This window comes from Chlamydotis macqueenii, chromosome 9 (genome assembly GCF_036417535.1).
Source record: "Chlamydotis macqueenii isolate bChlMac1 chromosome 9, bChlMac1.mat, whole genome shotgun sequence".
NCBI classification, from domain to species: Eukaryota; Metazoa; Chordata; class Aves; order Otidiformes; family Otididae; genus Chlamydotis; species Chlamydotis macqueenii.
In genome coordinates, this window is record NC_141564.1 from 6,593,216 (window position 1) to 6,609,541 (window position 16,326).

The 16,326-nt window shown below is 40.8% G+C and overlaps 1 protein-coding gene across 3 annotated transcripts; it reads left to right on the plus strand.

Annotated features, from left to right (window-relative positions):
* Positions 1-228: 228 nt before the first annotated feature.
* Positions 229-16,079, plus strand: PARL (presenilin associated rhomboid like). 3 transcript variants are annotated; one of them, XM_086754743.1, is made up of 11 exons: positions 229-394; positions 477-675; positions 864-1,080; positions 1,834-1,835; positions 3,295-3,343; positions 4,643-4,738; positions 6,107-6,256; positions 6,728-6,798; positions 8,158-8,259; positions 10,001-10,098; positions 11,903-12,219. In XM_086754743.1, exons 1-11 carry the CDS (start codon positions 348-350, stop codon positions 12,018-12,020), a joined length of 1,149 nt encoding a protein of 382 aa, XP_086610869.1. In that variant the 5' UTR covers positions 229-347; the 3' UTR covers positions 12,021-12,219. The 3 variants fall into 3 exon arrangements, with proteins under 3 accessions (XP_086610869.1, XP_086610868.1, XP_086610867.1); XM_086754742.1 differs by lacking the exons at positions 1,834-1,835; positions 11,903-12,219 and adding an exon at positions 15,701-16,079 and having other exon boundaries at positions 905-1,045; XM_086754741.1 differs by lacking the exon at positions 1,834-1,835 and having other exon boundaries at positions 905-1,045.
* The last annotated feature ends 247 nt before the right edge of the window (positions 16,080-16,326 follow it).

Below are 16,326 nucleotides of genomic sequence, written 5' to 3' on the forward strand. Positions count from 1 at the left end.
ACACTCATCGTGGCGGCCGAGGGCGCCCCGCAGCGCAACTCCCACTATGGCGGGCCAGAGCCCTCTCGACATGGCGGCCGGGGCGGGACGCGGATGGACCGGGCCCGGCGGCCGGCCGTAGCAGCGCCGGAAATGCCCCCTTCGGAGAACGCAGGGAGCCCCGCGGCCGCCCACTACCGTGCGGAGCGGTCCCGCGGCGCTGGGGAGCTCCGGGACCGGTCCCCGCCCTGCGCGGTAGGGGGGGAGCGAGCGGCTCCGCCGGCCCGGCCTCCGGGCGCCCAACGCCGCGCCCGCAAGATGGCGGCCGGCTGCCCCGGAAGCGCTCGGCGCGCGGGGAGGCGCCCAACATGGCGTGGCGGTGCTGGGCCCGCGGCTGGGGCCCGCGGCCGCACAGGTACCGCCGGGCCGGGGAGGGGGCGGCCGTGGCGGGGTGCGCGGTGGTGGCAGCGCTGACGGTCCGCGTCTCTCCCCCACAGACTGACGGTGCTGCTGGAGCAGCGGCAGGGTTTCCGCCGGGCGCGGCCGCGGCCCGAGGAGCCCCCAGCCGCCGCCGCCGCCGAGGCGCGGCCCGGCCCGCCGCCCCCGCGCCGCAGCCTCTGCCCGCTGCCGCCGCCGCCCCGCGCCGGCCGCCCCTCGCCGCGCCGCCTGGTCAAGCCGCTCCTCTTCGCCGTGGGGGTAAGTGGCTCCGGCGGGCCGGGGGCTGCTGTGTGGGGTCGGCGGGCGGCTCCGCGGCGGGACCCCCATGTGTCAGCGGTGTCTTCGTTGCCATTTACGTGCTTGGCTTTGCTCAGGGCTGAGCAACCGGCAACGGCGTGTAACGTAAGCCCAGGGCCAGCCTGGCTGCCTCGGCCGAAACCACGCAGGGACGGCGCGTTCATCTTGGCTTTTATCCGGTATCGCCCAGTTCACAGGGTCGGCCTTCGGATCCGCCGCCATCTGGCAGTATGAGTCGCTCAAGTCGCGGGTCCAGACCTATTTCGAGGAAGCTCGAGCAGACTGGCTGGACAAAATACGTCCGCAGAAGAGGGGGGACTTCAGAAAGCAGGTACATGGAGCCACGCTCAGCCTGTTTGCACACGAGTGGGTCCCTGCGGGAGCATAAAACATGACCCCATCTTTCATCTGGTGCACCGTTTGTACAACAGATACTTGTCCTCTTTATCCTGATTTTTAACTTGGAGAAATAATAGGTTCTCAACAAGTCACAGTAGATACACTTCCTTACAAGAAAAACTGACAGCATTTGTTCTAGAAAACTAACTCACAGCATCACTGCAAAAGCTATACTGGAGAAAAATACCATCTTCACCCCGAAATGCAGGGAAGAGAGGTCAGTAGTAGTAGTAATTTGTGTATTTAAACTAGGTACCTTTTGCTTTTTAACTACTACAAAATTCTTGCTATATCTAAGTGTTCTCAAAAGTGAACATGAACTTCCAAAGAAGACAGAACTAGTTTAAATTACGAACCTTACATACCTAACGTTTTCTAATGCTCTGGCTTCTGAAATGCATTTGTATTTTCAACCTGTTCTTCACAAATACAAGGGCTCTTTTTTCTTTATGAGAGCTGATATTTCCATGCAAATACTTTGGCGTTTAGGCAGTAAGAACAACTAAGTACTGCAAGACTTGTTATAAATTGAGTTGACATTCTGAAAGCATCAGTCATTCAGTTTTCAATTATATGTTTTTTTAAACTAAACATGCATGTATGTATATTTTATGTTTGTTTCAAGGTTACAGCTGGGGCTTATGATAGACCAGGCTTGGTTACTCTTTTAGGTCTGCTTGTCCAAGGGAAGTAGGGCTGAGTGTGGAGCTGGAGAAGCAGGGGTCCTGGGTAGGACGCAGAGGAGCTGTTTTGTAACGTGAATTGTGCGCATTGTGTTGTGGGTTAACGCTGGTGGGCAGCCAAGCACCACACAGCTGTTTGCTTTGGTTAGTTTGGGTCGTCTGCCTGATTGTGTCCCTTCCCAGCCTGTTGCACATCCTCAGTCTGTTCACTGCTGGGGCAGAGTGGGAAATGGAAAAGGTCTTCACGCTGTGCAAACACTGTTCAGCAAAAGCTAGAACCTTACTGTGCTACCAGTACTAAAACCACAGCACTGTGTATGAGCTATTATAAAGAAAATTAACTATCCTAGCCAGGTGCAGTACAGCATGCTTTCTTGCTCAGTGTGTATGACCTGCAGGTGACATTATGATTGCCACTTAGTATTTTAAATAATTTTGGTTTTATAGTTTTGTTTTCCTTCAAAATCTGAAGGGGAAGACCTGGTGATTAGCTATCCAAAAAATAAACCAATACTGCTCTTGTTAATAGGCTTAAACTCCCAATCCCCATCTTCAACTGGTAAGTTCTATTTTTAAAAGTTGAGGATCTCCCAATAGCTTCTGAGGGCATCTGCTTCTTGTATTTTGGAAAAAATCATGTTTGTTTAGCGTTTTTATACTGGAGAACTTTGTAGGAAATGCCAATACCTATATCCTGTGCCAGAGAATTAAACAAAAAAAGTAGTAATGAAGTTGTTACTTCAATATCAAATAGCAAATTATTTGTTTCATACAGCATTATTTCCCAATGAAAATAATTTCCCAATTATTTTCTCCAACCTACAGATAATTTTTATGACATTGTCCCCATCAATATAGTTGGAAGGTCATTGAGCTATCAATAAAATATTTGTCCAAAATGATTCTGAAAGCTGAGGAAGGGAAAGGGAGGTGGAATTTGTCTGTGGGCTGACTGCACTCAAAATAAACTTTTTCAGGGGTTTTAAACTTGAAGGAGGGCTGGGTGCGCTGGACGCAAGGGGGAATGGATTCCACATCTTGTGAGCCACCTCTGCAAAAGTGACCCTGGCACAAAAGTGGAATCTCTCAAAGGTGGGTGGTGTGATGTTAGACAGCATTAGGGCGAGGCTTAGTCGAAGCAGGGTTTATGCTAACTTTGGCTAATCTGCTAAAGTAAGCATTATGGGCTAGATTCCTTGTTTAGTACAAGCAGAGGTAAACCCATGGAGTTGTGTAAAAGGATATAACGCCACTCTTTTTGAAGAAACTCTTCATCTATATTGGAATATTTTGTGAAAAGGAGGGTAGATAACTATTCTTGCGTAAGGACATGCCCCTTGAAAAGCCAAACCAGTCAGAAGTAGAAAAGTTTGAAACCAATTTACTTAACAGATTTCAAACAAATGCTTTTCATTCTTGAAAGTTAGAACCTTGTATGACAGTTTTTGAAATTGCAAATACTCTACAGTGGCACTGATGTACAACAATTCTGTTTCAGGTTAACAGCTGGTGGAATAACCTGACTGAGGGTCAGCGGACTGTGACAGGTTTGTGTTAACTTACATGTATTAGACATTCAGAGGAAGAGAAATATGGCAAACAGGTACAGTATGTTAAAACAGATGGCTTTCATACCATGTTTAGGTTGTTAGGCACAAAGCATGTGTAAACTTACACCTGTACATACACTATTTCTGCTACACTTCCTTCTCACAAACTGTTTTTTGTATGCATTAAAAAAAATTCCTATGCATCTGTGTGAGAGAATGCAGAGGATTAGCTAGAATCTTCTCCCAGCAACATTTTTCAGAAACTGTGAAAAAAAACCAAATGCTTTTAGAAGGAATATGAGTATATATTCCACTGATACATAGAAATAAAACTCCCTGATAATTTTTTGCCATTTTACATAGAAAGTGTTGCAAACAAGAAGCAACTATCTTGTGAGCTTTCCTTTGGTTATGATGTAGTTTTGATTGGTTGGCCTAACATCACTTGAAACCCCCGAGATAAATGTAATATGTGGAAAGAAATTGATGAGAACTTGATTAAAAGCTAAATAAAGTAGCTAACCCATATTTGCTCTTATTCTACATGCTAACAAGTCCTGTCACAAAGTTCTGTACAATGCTTTGAATTGCTCAACATGCAAGCAAAGTCACGATACAGATAGAAATGTTGTATTGGGGCAGGGAGGGTGAAGATTCATACTCTGTAGTCCCCAGAGCACCCCTTAGCATAAAGTTAATCTAGCAGGCTGTGAAGTAAAAAGCTGTATGTTATCTCCCAAAGGTAACTGTGCCTCAACAATGCCAACTCAGCTTCTTACGCATGATCTTTAAACATTATCGTTACAATTATCTCAAAACCAGACCTCCCCAGAAAATGAATGTGTGCTGCAGGTCTGTATGCAGCCTCTGTGTGCAGTGAAATGCAACTGTGCAGCAGATTGGTGGTACTTGGGAAAAAGCCGCTAGAGAGGCAAGAAATGAGACCTCTTAAGCTGGCCCTTGTTTCCTTGGTTCTAAACTGGAATAGAAGTTTGAAACCATAGCTTGAATGTCATAAGTACAGATGTTCTGGATTGTTGCATTTATTCATTATGTCGTACATTAAAACAGTTGCAATTAAATGTCATATTTCTGAAAGGCTTCCACTATTTAAATACAGCTTTCAGTATTTTTCTTTGCTTTTTCTAGACTCTAAAGAAGCAGATACTGCTTTTAATGAAATAGTGAAGGAAGAGTCTGATTCTTGTCAGCTTACTTTTGAATGCTTGTTTACAGTAAGCATTATGGCCTGTTACATTCATAAATTGCTTTTATACTGTTTTTTCCTCTTAATAGGTATTATAGCTGCAAATGTCTTTGTATTCTGTTTATGGAGGCTGCCTGGTATGCGACGAGTTATGTTTACATATTTCACCTCAGATCCATCCTCCAGTAAGTGAACAGTAATTGGAGGGCTTTCTCTACATTGGGATGTAACAGAACCTCTGATTGTACTGCAAAAGCTTAGATGGCGCATAGCTTACTTGCAGGTCCGTCCCCTACAAGCAATCTCAGTCATGCCCAAATACATCATGTGGTCTAGACAGAAAACACTTCTGGGGGAAAAAAGTTAGAAGTAATGGGTTAAAAAAAAAAACAAAAAAAAAAACACTTCACTGGTGCTTTTCTAAAGATTGTCACGTCAAAAATGTTGCCTGCTATCTGGCCTATTACTGCATTCCGTGGGATTGCAGCTCTTGCCTTTGTAAAGGTGAAGAGGCGCTTCACTAAGTGGTGTCACTGCTTTCCTGGACAGAATGCTAATCAAGCCAGCCTTTGGGAAGGAGGAAAATAAATCATACTATGGAATGCCATTCAAAAACTAGTCTCAAATGTGATTTTTTTTTTTTTTTTTTCCCCTTTAATGTTCTGTGGGATGCAGTTGGAATAGTCATGAGTCACATGCACGTGCGTTTTTGTCAATAGACAAGCATTAGCCTGTATTTTGTGTACGGAGTCCTTGTTTCAAAGCTGGGCTTTGGATCACATTAAAAAAAACCACATTTCACTCTGTGTGAAATGTTTTGAAGAGGTTAACATAGAAAAGCAAGTTACTAGTATTTAATGGCAGAACAATTAGTTTTCATTTCTACAGTAAAGAATTAAAAGGATGAGGAGAGTACTTTCTGCTATCCTCTTAAGTTCTGTTGAGACTCAGAGTGAAAACTCAACCAATTCCTCACACACATGCCAGAGCTAAAGATAGCTGTTATCCAGATCTGAGCATCAGTTACCGCAAACACTACTGTTTTAAATAATGTCTACTTTTAAACCTGCTAATTGGCTTTTTTTCATTTTCAAGGCTCCTGTTTCAGTGAGGAGAGCTAGTAGCTTTTCTGTTTTTCTTAATGAGTCTATCTCTGTAGCAATTTTTTTATAGATGCTCATATAATATATTAGGAATCTTTCACCATATAGATATATAAATGTATTTTTTTCCTTTCCAAAGCATAGGAAAAGTATCATAAGATAAATGTTTTGTATGAAACATTCCCCAATAGGTAATTAAGACCTATTGTAGCTGTTTGTACAGTGTGCATATCTCTGGGGTATATGTTCTGCCTTTCAAAAAGATATTGCATGGCATTTAAAATGCCTTACATTTCTGGGTTTATTACATAGCTTGTATTTGATATTTGAGAATTCTAAGCATAATTAGCCTATAGTATGTCTTGATAAATTTATAGTCTGCATGACTTGTATGTTAAAGTAAATTAAAACACTGACCTTTTTTTTTCCTATTGTTTTTCTCTTTTATAGAAGCCCTGTGTTCTCCCATGCTACTCTCTACATTTAGTCACTTCTCTCTATTCCACATGGCAGCGAATATGTATGTTTTATGGAGTTTTTCCAGCAGCATTGTCTCTCTTCTGGGATGTGAGCAGTTCCTTGCAGTGTATCTTTCTGCTGGTAATGTTAAACATATATATTTTTGCAACACTTAAAAAACCATATATATATATTCATCCAGGTAAAGCATGTGCATGGTTAATAGAGGTATGATGACAGATGGCCATCGTTCAGTCCCACACATTGTTCTATACTCACTGCAGTACTTATTTGCTGTCATACAGAATTTTGATGGGTTTAGGGTATTTGACTTCAAAATGTCACGACAATACAAGTATCTCGTTTTAAGTCATGCTTAGCTACCAAAATAAAATAGCTCTTAATACAGACTTACGGGAGTTTCCTGGGAAAACATGACAGTTAAGTTAAAACAAACACTGCCACCATCCCTCCCCCCAAAAAAAAAAACCAACCAAAACAAACCACCCCACCTACACTAGCTTCTTTAGGCAAATAGACAGATAACGTTGTACTTTCTGATCCTTGTCTGCATTGCTGGCACTGTTTCCAATAGTCATCTTTCCTTTCTAGGGGTTATCTCCACTTTTGTCAGTTATGTTGCTAAAATGGCCACTGGAAGGTTTGAACCATCCCTTGGAGCTGTAAGTATCTCAGAATATGAGAGACCTTATAATGATCTCTGAGGCCATTTTCAAATTCTGGTGTATTCTTTAACCTACTTAAAAGCCAATAATATATTTGGGATAGCGGAAACTAGGAAAAGTTTACCAAAACCAAGTAACCAGGCAGTCACTGCTGTGTAACAGCTTGCCTGTTTTTCAGATACACAAACTCTTGTAGCGGCAGCCCAGAACTACTGCCACTTAATGCTAATACGTTGTAAATGAGTGCTTTACAGCAGGACCTCTTCTGACTGGGGAGATAGTTCAGTTCTATAACTTACTTCATAAATGTTAGTGCATAATTGTGCACAGCCTTCTCTAATTGCAAATAGAATACTTCAGAAAAAGATAATTTAATCAAACAAAATCACCACATGATACTAGTGGAGGTTGTAAGGCATGCTGAAAGGCAGAAGGGGCAGCACTCCAGCCAGAAGTCTCCCAAGTGTGAAAGATATGAAGCAGGCTGAGGAGGTGTAAAGAGCAGACAACCACAACAACTATTTTCAGTAGTAGAATGTTTTAAAACACTTAACTTGCTGTAAGTTTGAGGCTGTAACTCAGCCATTTGCCAAGGCTTTTTAAAGACTTCTTAACTTACTTTACTAAATAATTTTGATAAAAGAAAAAAGTCAGATTCTTATTTCTCAATCGTAATGAAAAAAAAAATCCTTTGAGTAGTCCCTAAGTTAGAGTTTTTGGTAGTGCTGTCTGTGTATTGGCCCTTTATTTTGTGAATAAACTATATTTGGAGCAAGTTCCTCTCCATGAGTCTTACTGATCTGAACTGAAATTGCCACACGTTGCGTTAGTTTACTGTATTCACAGCCTTTCTGTTGAGATATTTCATGGATACAAAAGCCTATGGTCAATTCAGTACAGACCAGGGAGTTGCTTGTTTCCTTGACAAAAGATTTTTTGTCCCTGTCCATCTGTTATTTTCCTTGTTTTGGTACAAGCTTCAGAATGATTCCCTTAATCAGAGATGTCTGTGTTTGATTAATATATGTTAGATGGCTAGCTTTACTGGGGAAAAAAAACACATTAATATAAATTGTCATCTTAAAAATCGGGGGGTGGGGGGAGTATATTTCTTAATTATATAAGAGTACTTGAGGGTTTGGTTTTTTCCCCGTAGTATTTATAATTTCAGATATTGAAAGTAAATAATGGTGTTGTCTTGTTTTTTTTTTATTCTGAACTTTGCTGTGGTGCTTTTTACCACAGGGTTGCATTTGAAAATAAAAGCCAAAAGGAAAATGGGTTCAAATGCAGGAAAATAAGTTTTCCCTTATGTAATAACTCAGCTTACTTTCATGTATTTTAATGTATTTACAGTCAGGAGCTATAATGACTGTCCTTGCAGCCGTATGTACAAAGATGCCAGAAGCAAAACTAGCCATCATATTTCTTCCAATGTTCACATTTACAGCAGGAAACGTAAGTGCCTTTGAACTGCAAAAGAAATCCTACTCTTAAAACATTTTCCCCATACCTCTGCAGTATCTGAGCATGTGTCTTCATTTGTGTTTCTAAGCTGTTAAATTTATTTTGAAAGACAATACAGGTCATGGAAGTCCCGGAGACAGATTCTGAATAGTTGCAGCCTACCATGGTCATTATACAAGTGTGTAGTGAATTTAGAACAATCTTTAGTTCCTTCTTCTATGGGTCTGTTTCAAACCTGGTAGTAAGAGGTGAAAGAAGTTGAGAGGGACGCTAGTTCACCTGACTGAGGAAACGTGCATACACATACTGTTCTTTCTGATGGGTGATATTTTTTATAGCAGCACTTGTTACAGGCTAGTCTAATATCAATACACTCTTATTGAAGAAAAAATTATCAAGATGGGAAAACCAGAATTTCACTTTCCAAGGGAAATAACATTCCAACCCTGGAAGAACACCTGCCTTCTCATTTGGATACCACCTTTTGATACTTTTAAGAATACTGTTAGGATTAGAAATACACTACTGAGACTTTTCTTCTTGTGTAGCACTAGGACTCCTTTTTTTTTTTGTTTGTTTTATTAAGTGCTTTTAAGGACATCTGCTACCCCATTTAAGAGAAGCTTTTCATGTATATCTTGACTTGCTTTAATAAGTTAATCATCTTTGGTCCACTACTTAAAGTTGTTTTACTGTTTCACTTAAAGCAGTTAAGCTTTGTCATTTCAAGGTCATGAGATTTAATATTTTTTTTGTAAGTGAAGCTTACAGATTTGAACCAGTATTCTTAGATGTAGCCTTCATGTTTTTCTTGCACTTCTACTTGAGTGACTTGTTTTTTTGCATGCTACCCTCTGACTGTATCTTTCCTAAAGAAGATGGCCAGGGTAGAAATACTGGCAGAGCCACAGAGAACATTGCCATGAGGAAGTGCTCCTTGCAACAGTAAAGCAAAAGCAACATTTGCTAATGGAGTATAAACATTGGCATAATTTTAGCCCTAAGTAAGAACCTCCACTATGTAATTGTATTTCTAAACTTCGTGTACTCCTTCATCCTACCTTACATATACTGTAACCTGCTGTTAAAATAAACAAGCCAATGTAACAGTATAGCTGCTGTTCTAACACATATGCAATATACCACTGCTCATGCTGTTTCTGGCCATGGAGCTCATCCCTATCATCCCGATTTTCTACCCTCCAACAGATGCATTGTTTAGGAGAGTGTGATGAGGAATTTATATCAGATAAGATGACGGATGCTACTCTACATGCTCCATTCACTACAGGATTGTGTCTGGGAGGACAGATGCACATAAGTCTAAGCTATGTCAGAATTAGTGAATAAAAATGTTGTAATTACATATTTTGTGGTGTCTTTTATAGCATATAAAAGTTACTTTCAAATAACTTTTTTCCTGACCTGACTTTGGAATGTATGTGTAGTTTTAGAAATTAAGACTGGAAGAGACTGGGTATTTGAAAAGGACACATTCCTACCCAGCACTATTCTGCAGCTGCTCATGTCTGTATTTTGACAGCACAGTACTGCTAAAGACTGAGTCTGTTTTAAAACAATTTTTTTTTTTAACAATGATTTTTTGGATATAAAATTTGTGGGATTTTTTGATCCCAAATTTTTGCTCTGTGCCAGAATACAAAACTTTGTTATCAGTGGTTATTATGTGCTGTGCCTGATCCTGTCCATTCCATGTTCTGTTCCTTTCCAGGCTTTAAAAGCCATAATTGCATTTGACACTGCAGGGCTTGCTCTAGGCTGGAGACTTTTTGACCATGCTGCACATCTTGGAGGAGCTCTCTTTGGAATGTAAGTCTGTATTTAGTAACTTCTGTTTGTTTCATGTTTAAATTCATTCTTAATTTTTTTCCTCTTTAGTTCCTCTTCTCTGTGAAATGTGGGTTTTTTGGAAAGTTGTCTTCAGTAGCATTGAAGACAACTCACTGTTATCCTTGTAGTGGTATAAAATTATGTGGAAAATACTGTTAACAGATGCTTAGAACTGAAAGAAATTGAGCTGAACTGCCTTAGAATGATAGATTAGATGTCAGATTGTCCTGTCACTGTAAGCTGGGCTGGCTGTCTCTGTCCTGCTCTCCTCAGCACATTGAAGAGAGTCACAAGGCAGAAAAGATTCTCACAAAACACAACATAGACAAATTAAAATAACTTTTGAATTGAACAGCTAAGAAAATTCCTTTATTTCAGTGTTTTTCCTCTAATTACCAATTTAGAGAGAGCCACAGATTTGGCATAAGCTCAGGCCACATTCCTTTGAGCAGCCTTAACTGCTATTTCTCAGTGTTGCTGCACTGTCTTTGTGCAGAGCCTTCCTAATTGGGAAGAACTACTAGAAACCAGTTTGTAGGAAACAGTTCTGCATTGTTCCATGTTTGAACTACATTACATAATTAGTTTTTCCCCTTCTGCCTGATTGCAGTGTTGTCTTAATTTGCACACTTAATTGCTAAGGGCATTTTTAAACTTTTTATGTAGGCTTTTTTTAAGACCTACCTGACACTTAACTAGGCCAGACAAAGAACAGGTGGTGGATGCTTTTATTTTGGTCAATAAACTGATTTGCCTTTGTTTGCCATTTCTTGGCTTTGGTGTCAGTAAGTTCTGTGCTAGACAGTCTCCTTTTCTCCCCTTCTCTGGCATCACACATGCATTTGATGTAGTCTTGCTGATTCATAACTGCTTTCTTCCATGATGTCTCTAGATCAGCTTGTTCATCATAATGCAGACACACACTATTAAAACAGGATAGCAGTTGCAGTAAAAATTGTCTTACATTGAGAAGCATCTTGCCTTCTTCACCTACCTATGTGTTCTACTCTGTGGTCATTCACAGCACCTCTAGGCCATACGTTGAATGGACAAAGTCTTTTCTATACATTGCCTCACAGACAGTTGTCCACTTCAGAAAGCAGCTAGATGATTTAACGGAACCGCCAGTTGACCTGGCACTGGCAGATGGCTCATAAAAGTGCTGCTGTTGTTCAGGACTCAGGTGTGAGGTCAGGCCTGTGGAGAACCTTCAGCCTGTTTTCATGGAGTTGCTTCCCCTCCCACCTCTCTACCATAACCTCCCTTGCTTAATCACTTATGTTGATATTCATGTATCAGCATATACAGTTCTCTGTGAATATAAATTAAGCTAGAACACCTCAGTAGATTAAATGTTCATTTAAATGTGGATAGAAGAAAGTTCACTTTGAATGGAATGTGGCTGTTCGTAATCAGGCAGTTGTATTTACATACAAGAATACTTCTACTTGGTGTTGTCAGTGAGGATTAGCAGAAGCAACAGTATTATTTTAAGTCTCTGAAAGTGAAGTAGTTTTTTGCATCTTTTTTAAAGTAGAAATCATAAGAGCATGAAATTAAAGGCATTAAAACTATTCAGTCTCAGGACTGAGACAAGCAAGAACAATTAGGAGCCAAGACAACAAGCGGTTTACCTGCCACTTTCCAAGAATGTTGTTCTTCCTGCCTCAGTTTATCTTGTCTCCTATACTAAGCATTTGAGTTACTTTATTTTAGCGATCAGCCTATTCCTCAGATACAGAGAAGAGCTGCATTTAGTTTTAACTAGTATTTTCTTTCTCAGGTGGTACGTGACTCACGGCCATGAGCTCATATGGAAGAACAGAGAACCACTGGTAAAAGCTTGGCATGAAATGAGGACAAAGAACACAGGAAAAGGAGGAGGTGGAAGATCTAACTGATTCTAACCCTAGAGATTCCTTGTGCCCAAGTGGTGTATTACGTGAAGACACAGGATTGAATTGGTTTTGAAGGTTTTTTGCTACTCCACATTAAGCCTCTAAAGAGCTGAAGTTTCTTATGAAACTATTTTACAGAAATGCGTATCGATAGAAAATGAACTCAAAGGTGGAACAATAAAGGTTTTTATCTTATTGCTTTATGAGGTAACAGTCTGCATTACATTTTTAAAGGAGGAATTTAAAAAAAAGCTTTCCAATGAAGTGACCAAAAGCTCTGTCCAAAAAACTTCAAAATGGGCTAACAACTGGTTAATACTTGGGAAGATTAACTTCCTCAGTTTTAAAAATGTTTATAGATCATGCATCCCCTTAACATCTGCCAGACAACAGAAGTGCTTTCCTAGAAGGCACACGTTAGATTGGACTTAAAGCAAGACTGATGTGGTGAAGTCCAGTGGTCATTATTGTTAAAAAGATTGGATGAGATAAGCCAGTGGTTTCTTTTGATCTTAAACTGGAAATACATGAAGCAATACTGGATTGTTTGACAAAGCTTACGTACTGGTTAATGGTCCAGCTTTATTTGTTAGCTGTGGCTTATTCAACCTATGTTTTTCATTTCTGTCTACTTCCAAGATGCTATCACATTTTGTTAGAATTTACTACAGTGGTATCTTTTTCATAATTACATACAGTGGAAGAATTACTTATACTGTAGTTTTTTATATTTTACCATGAGTTATACTGCTTTCTGCATTCTTTTACTGCGTTAGTGGGTTGGTTGTTTTTTTTTTTTAAAAAAAAAAGTTATGCTGTACTGCTAGTTTCCTTTAAGGTTTTTCTAAGAATTGTAAAACAGTAGCATTTGGTTCAGAATGTGCTAGTTCTAGAAAAATAAGCAGCTTCAGCAGAAATAGATGAGATGCCAGAGATCAGCAGTGCTGTAACTGGAAGTAGCTACTAAAGTAAACCCAAGGGTAGCACCATGACCAGTGTTCCTATTATACAAATAAAAACAAAAATTGGATTTGGGGTATGCTGCTACTCTGTGCCTGTCCTGCAAGGATGACTACCAAAGCCTTTGCAGAGAGCTGAGGAGTCTGCTCAGGTGCAGGCTGCAGGTGGGTTCAAACCCTGAACTCTTCCCTGTAGGCTGAATTAGCCATTCCAAATGGACTGACTTGCCAAAGAACACATTGCATCTGTAAGCAGCAGCTTGTGCCTTTTTTACTTTACAACAGTGCCTTGCAGAAAATACATTTCCTGTAGGGATAAGCAATACATAATGCTAAATGGCACCAGTTGTAATAAGTGATTGAGTACAAAATTGCTGTAAACTGCCTTACTGCCACAGGCCAGTGCTCAAGTTTAATTTTTTTTTCCCCCCCTCCCCTGGAAAATGAGACACTTGAGGATTTGTTCCTTTAAGCGCATGTTGACTTCGGTGCTTACTTAAGAAATGGAAGAGTTTGAGTATCTCCTATTCCTTTGCTTCACTCCAGCAGCTTTCTGGCTTTCAGTTTTCAATCTGTCACATCTTTTCCTTTCCTCCTTCCTTCTTTGATACTCAGGACAGGCATGCCAGTTTTTAGGGCTTCAGCCACAGCACAGTACTGTCTGCAGCAGAGGGCAGCCAAACATGCAGCCTGACTGCCTCCTGCCCAGGCAGGGAGAAGCCAGCAGCATCAGAAGATGACCACTGAACAGGCTTGTCATAAGGGAATATTTCATGCCAAAGAAGCTCAAAAGCCATAGCTCACAATATTTCACATGTTGGTTTTGCATTTCACACTTTCTTGTTGTCTTTGTCCACTTCTCTTCCTTGCATTACCTCTCATCCACTCAACAACTTATGTAGTCTGTTCAACACTTCTGTATTTGCTGAGGTTTTTTTTAGAGATACTGGCTGAAATGCAGCAAAGTATGTCCTTCAGGCTTTATAAGTCTAGAAGAGTGAGCCAAGGTTACAATTAAGTTCTTCACCATAGCAGCCAGTGCCTACCTCAAAGTCTGAAAGTCACACCCCTGTATTGCTTGCAGAAACTGGAGTACCACTCTCATGGTCTGTTAGACCTGCTAAAGCAGTGTGATGGTGCTGCACCCTTTCAACTTGCAAGAAGAGTGCAAATGAGCAGAGACATTTTCAGGCTGACCCTTCAGAGGCAATGCTTGCACTTCTGCTGGATTCTCAGAGTTGCAGGGGCTCAGAGCTCCTGAAAAAAAACAGCCTGAAACTGCCAGAGAGGTTTGGAAGTCACCATCTTTTCAGTCAGTGGCTGTGATTTGAGGGTCTTAGGCATAAGCTTCACCTTAACTTCAGGCCTAAAAGCATTCACCCTTCTAAAGGCTGTTCAATACCTGAATCTCCCTCATCTGTAGAAACCCTAGAGGTATTTAGCATACATAAGGTTATACAAAAACATTCAGATGGCTAAGCAGTGGGTTTCCTCTCACTTTGCATTTCAGCCTTTGTGCAGCACTGTCTGCCAAAGGTAAAGTATCTTCTCTGGTCCAAAACTACTTTCAGACTGCAACAGGAAAGTCAATAGGCAAGGAATGGCCTGGAGTTATGACAGCTCACTAGAGTGAACTAGACAACTTTCTGGCAAGCAAATGCCCTTCTTGCAAAACCTGGCATCAGTATGCGCCAGTATCTCAGTATTTAGTCACATCTTAGAATGGCAAAGAAATCAGAAAAACAAACAAACAAAACACAAACCACCCCACTCACACCCTAAACCCAGAAAAACTAACAACAAAAAGAACCAACCACCTAAAACAAAAGTAACCACATGGAAAGACTTCCCCCCCCCGTTTTCAAAGGGCTTATTATTATGAAAAAAATACAATGTGGTAATTACGTGGACACTTGGCAGAGACAGCAGCTAGTATTTGTGTAGGAAAATAGCAATAAGTAGAAAGTCATGGTTAATCATGTAGAGACAGAGTCCTTCATCTCTTTTCAGTGGTTTTAAGAAAGCCTGCTGTGGCTTTGCCATGTTCAAGGAATATTTTGCTTTAGTGTAGCAATCTGCTCCATTGAAATTTCATTTTAGTATTAGAACAAACTGAGCTTTCAGCCCCATTGCTGGCAGCAGCAGCTGTTTTGCTTTCTGATCAGATGGCTGGCCTTTGTCTGACTGTTGCAGTACTTCCCTCTCCTCCCCCCACCCCTTTTAATCATTACAAATCTCTTCTAAATACAGACAACTTTTTAATCTCATCCAGCTTCTTCTGGTTTCCCTGTCCGAGATAGCCTTTGTGCCAATTTCATCGGACAAGCTATGATGAGCAGCTGCTCACAGCACTCCCCGATGCTGTAGGTGGGCTCCGAGATGCACAGCGCCAGCGCTGAACTCAGTACTAGGAAGTGGCAGGCACAGGGAAGAGCAGAGACATCCGATTTATTCGCCAGTGTATTTTGCTAAGTCAGGTCTAGGAACAAGGATCAGAGCATCGTTTGTACTGTGCCAGTGGTAACAGATGATAAAGTGGATGTTGTTTTGTCTCCCATGACTGTAAAATTCATTTCTCTTTACCAGTGTTGTACATTTAAACTAAATATGATTTATTTTTTAAAATTACTACATAGAGCAGAGTAGTTGTAGAAAAAAAAAAAGCAGCAGAAAATTAATAAATGTCTCCCTACATGTTCCTAGAAGTAAAATTATGTTTTTCAGGCAACAAATGAAACACAGCATCCAATATACCCTATGTTATTGTCTCCAGACTTCAGCGTGGGACCAAAACATTGTTACCTGAAATTTCCGAGTCTCCTTGCCCTAACTGATACACAGGGGAGGGGGGGCACACAGGGGCTGAAATCAAAACTGCTAGTAGCACCAGCAAGTGCCAAATAAGATATTTAGGACAACAGGATCATCCGCAAAGGAAGTTCTTTCTATCCCTTGATAACTGTGTTTTGAAGAGAGGCCAAACACTCAAGAAGTTCCAGCCCTCCTCACCACCAGAAGCAGGAGCAAATCCGGACTGAGGTGCTCTTATGCTACAGATACAAACTGCTCAACTGAAATAAAGCAGTAAATCTTAGCTTTTTGAGTTCCACTGCATAATTAATTTATTATTAGACCTCATCAGATAACCACCTGTAGCTAGATGATGACATTCCAAAATGAGGTACTCATCTAGTTAGCCTTTAAAAAGATTATTTTCTAATAAGCAGCATCTCAGTTTATCTGCATTCTTCACTTTTACAGCCTTATAATTCATAGTTTTGTGGCCCGTTGGGAGATTCAGCTTCTGCTGCACTTACAGACTGAATGGGGAATCGTGGAGGAGCATTATG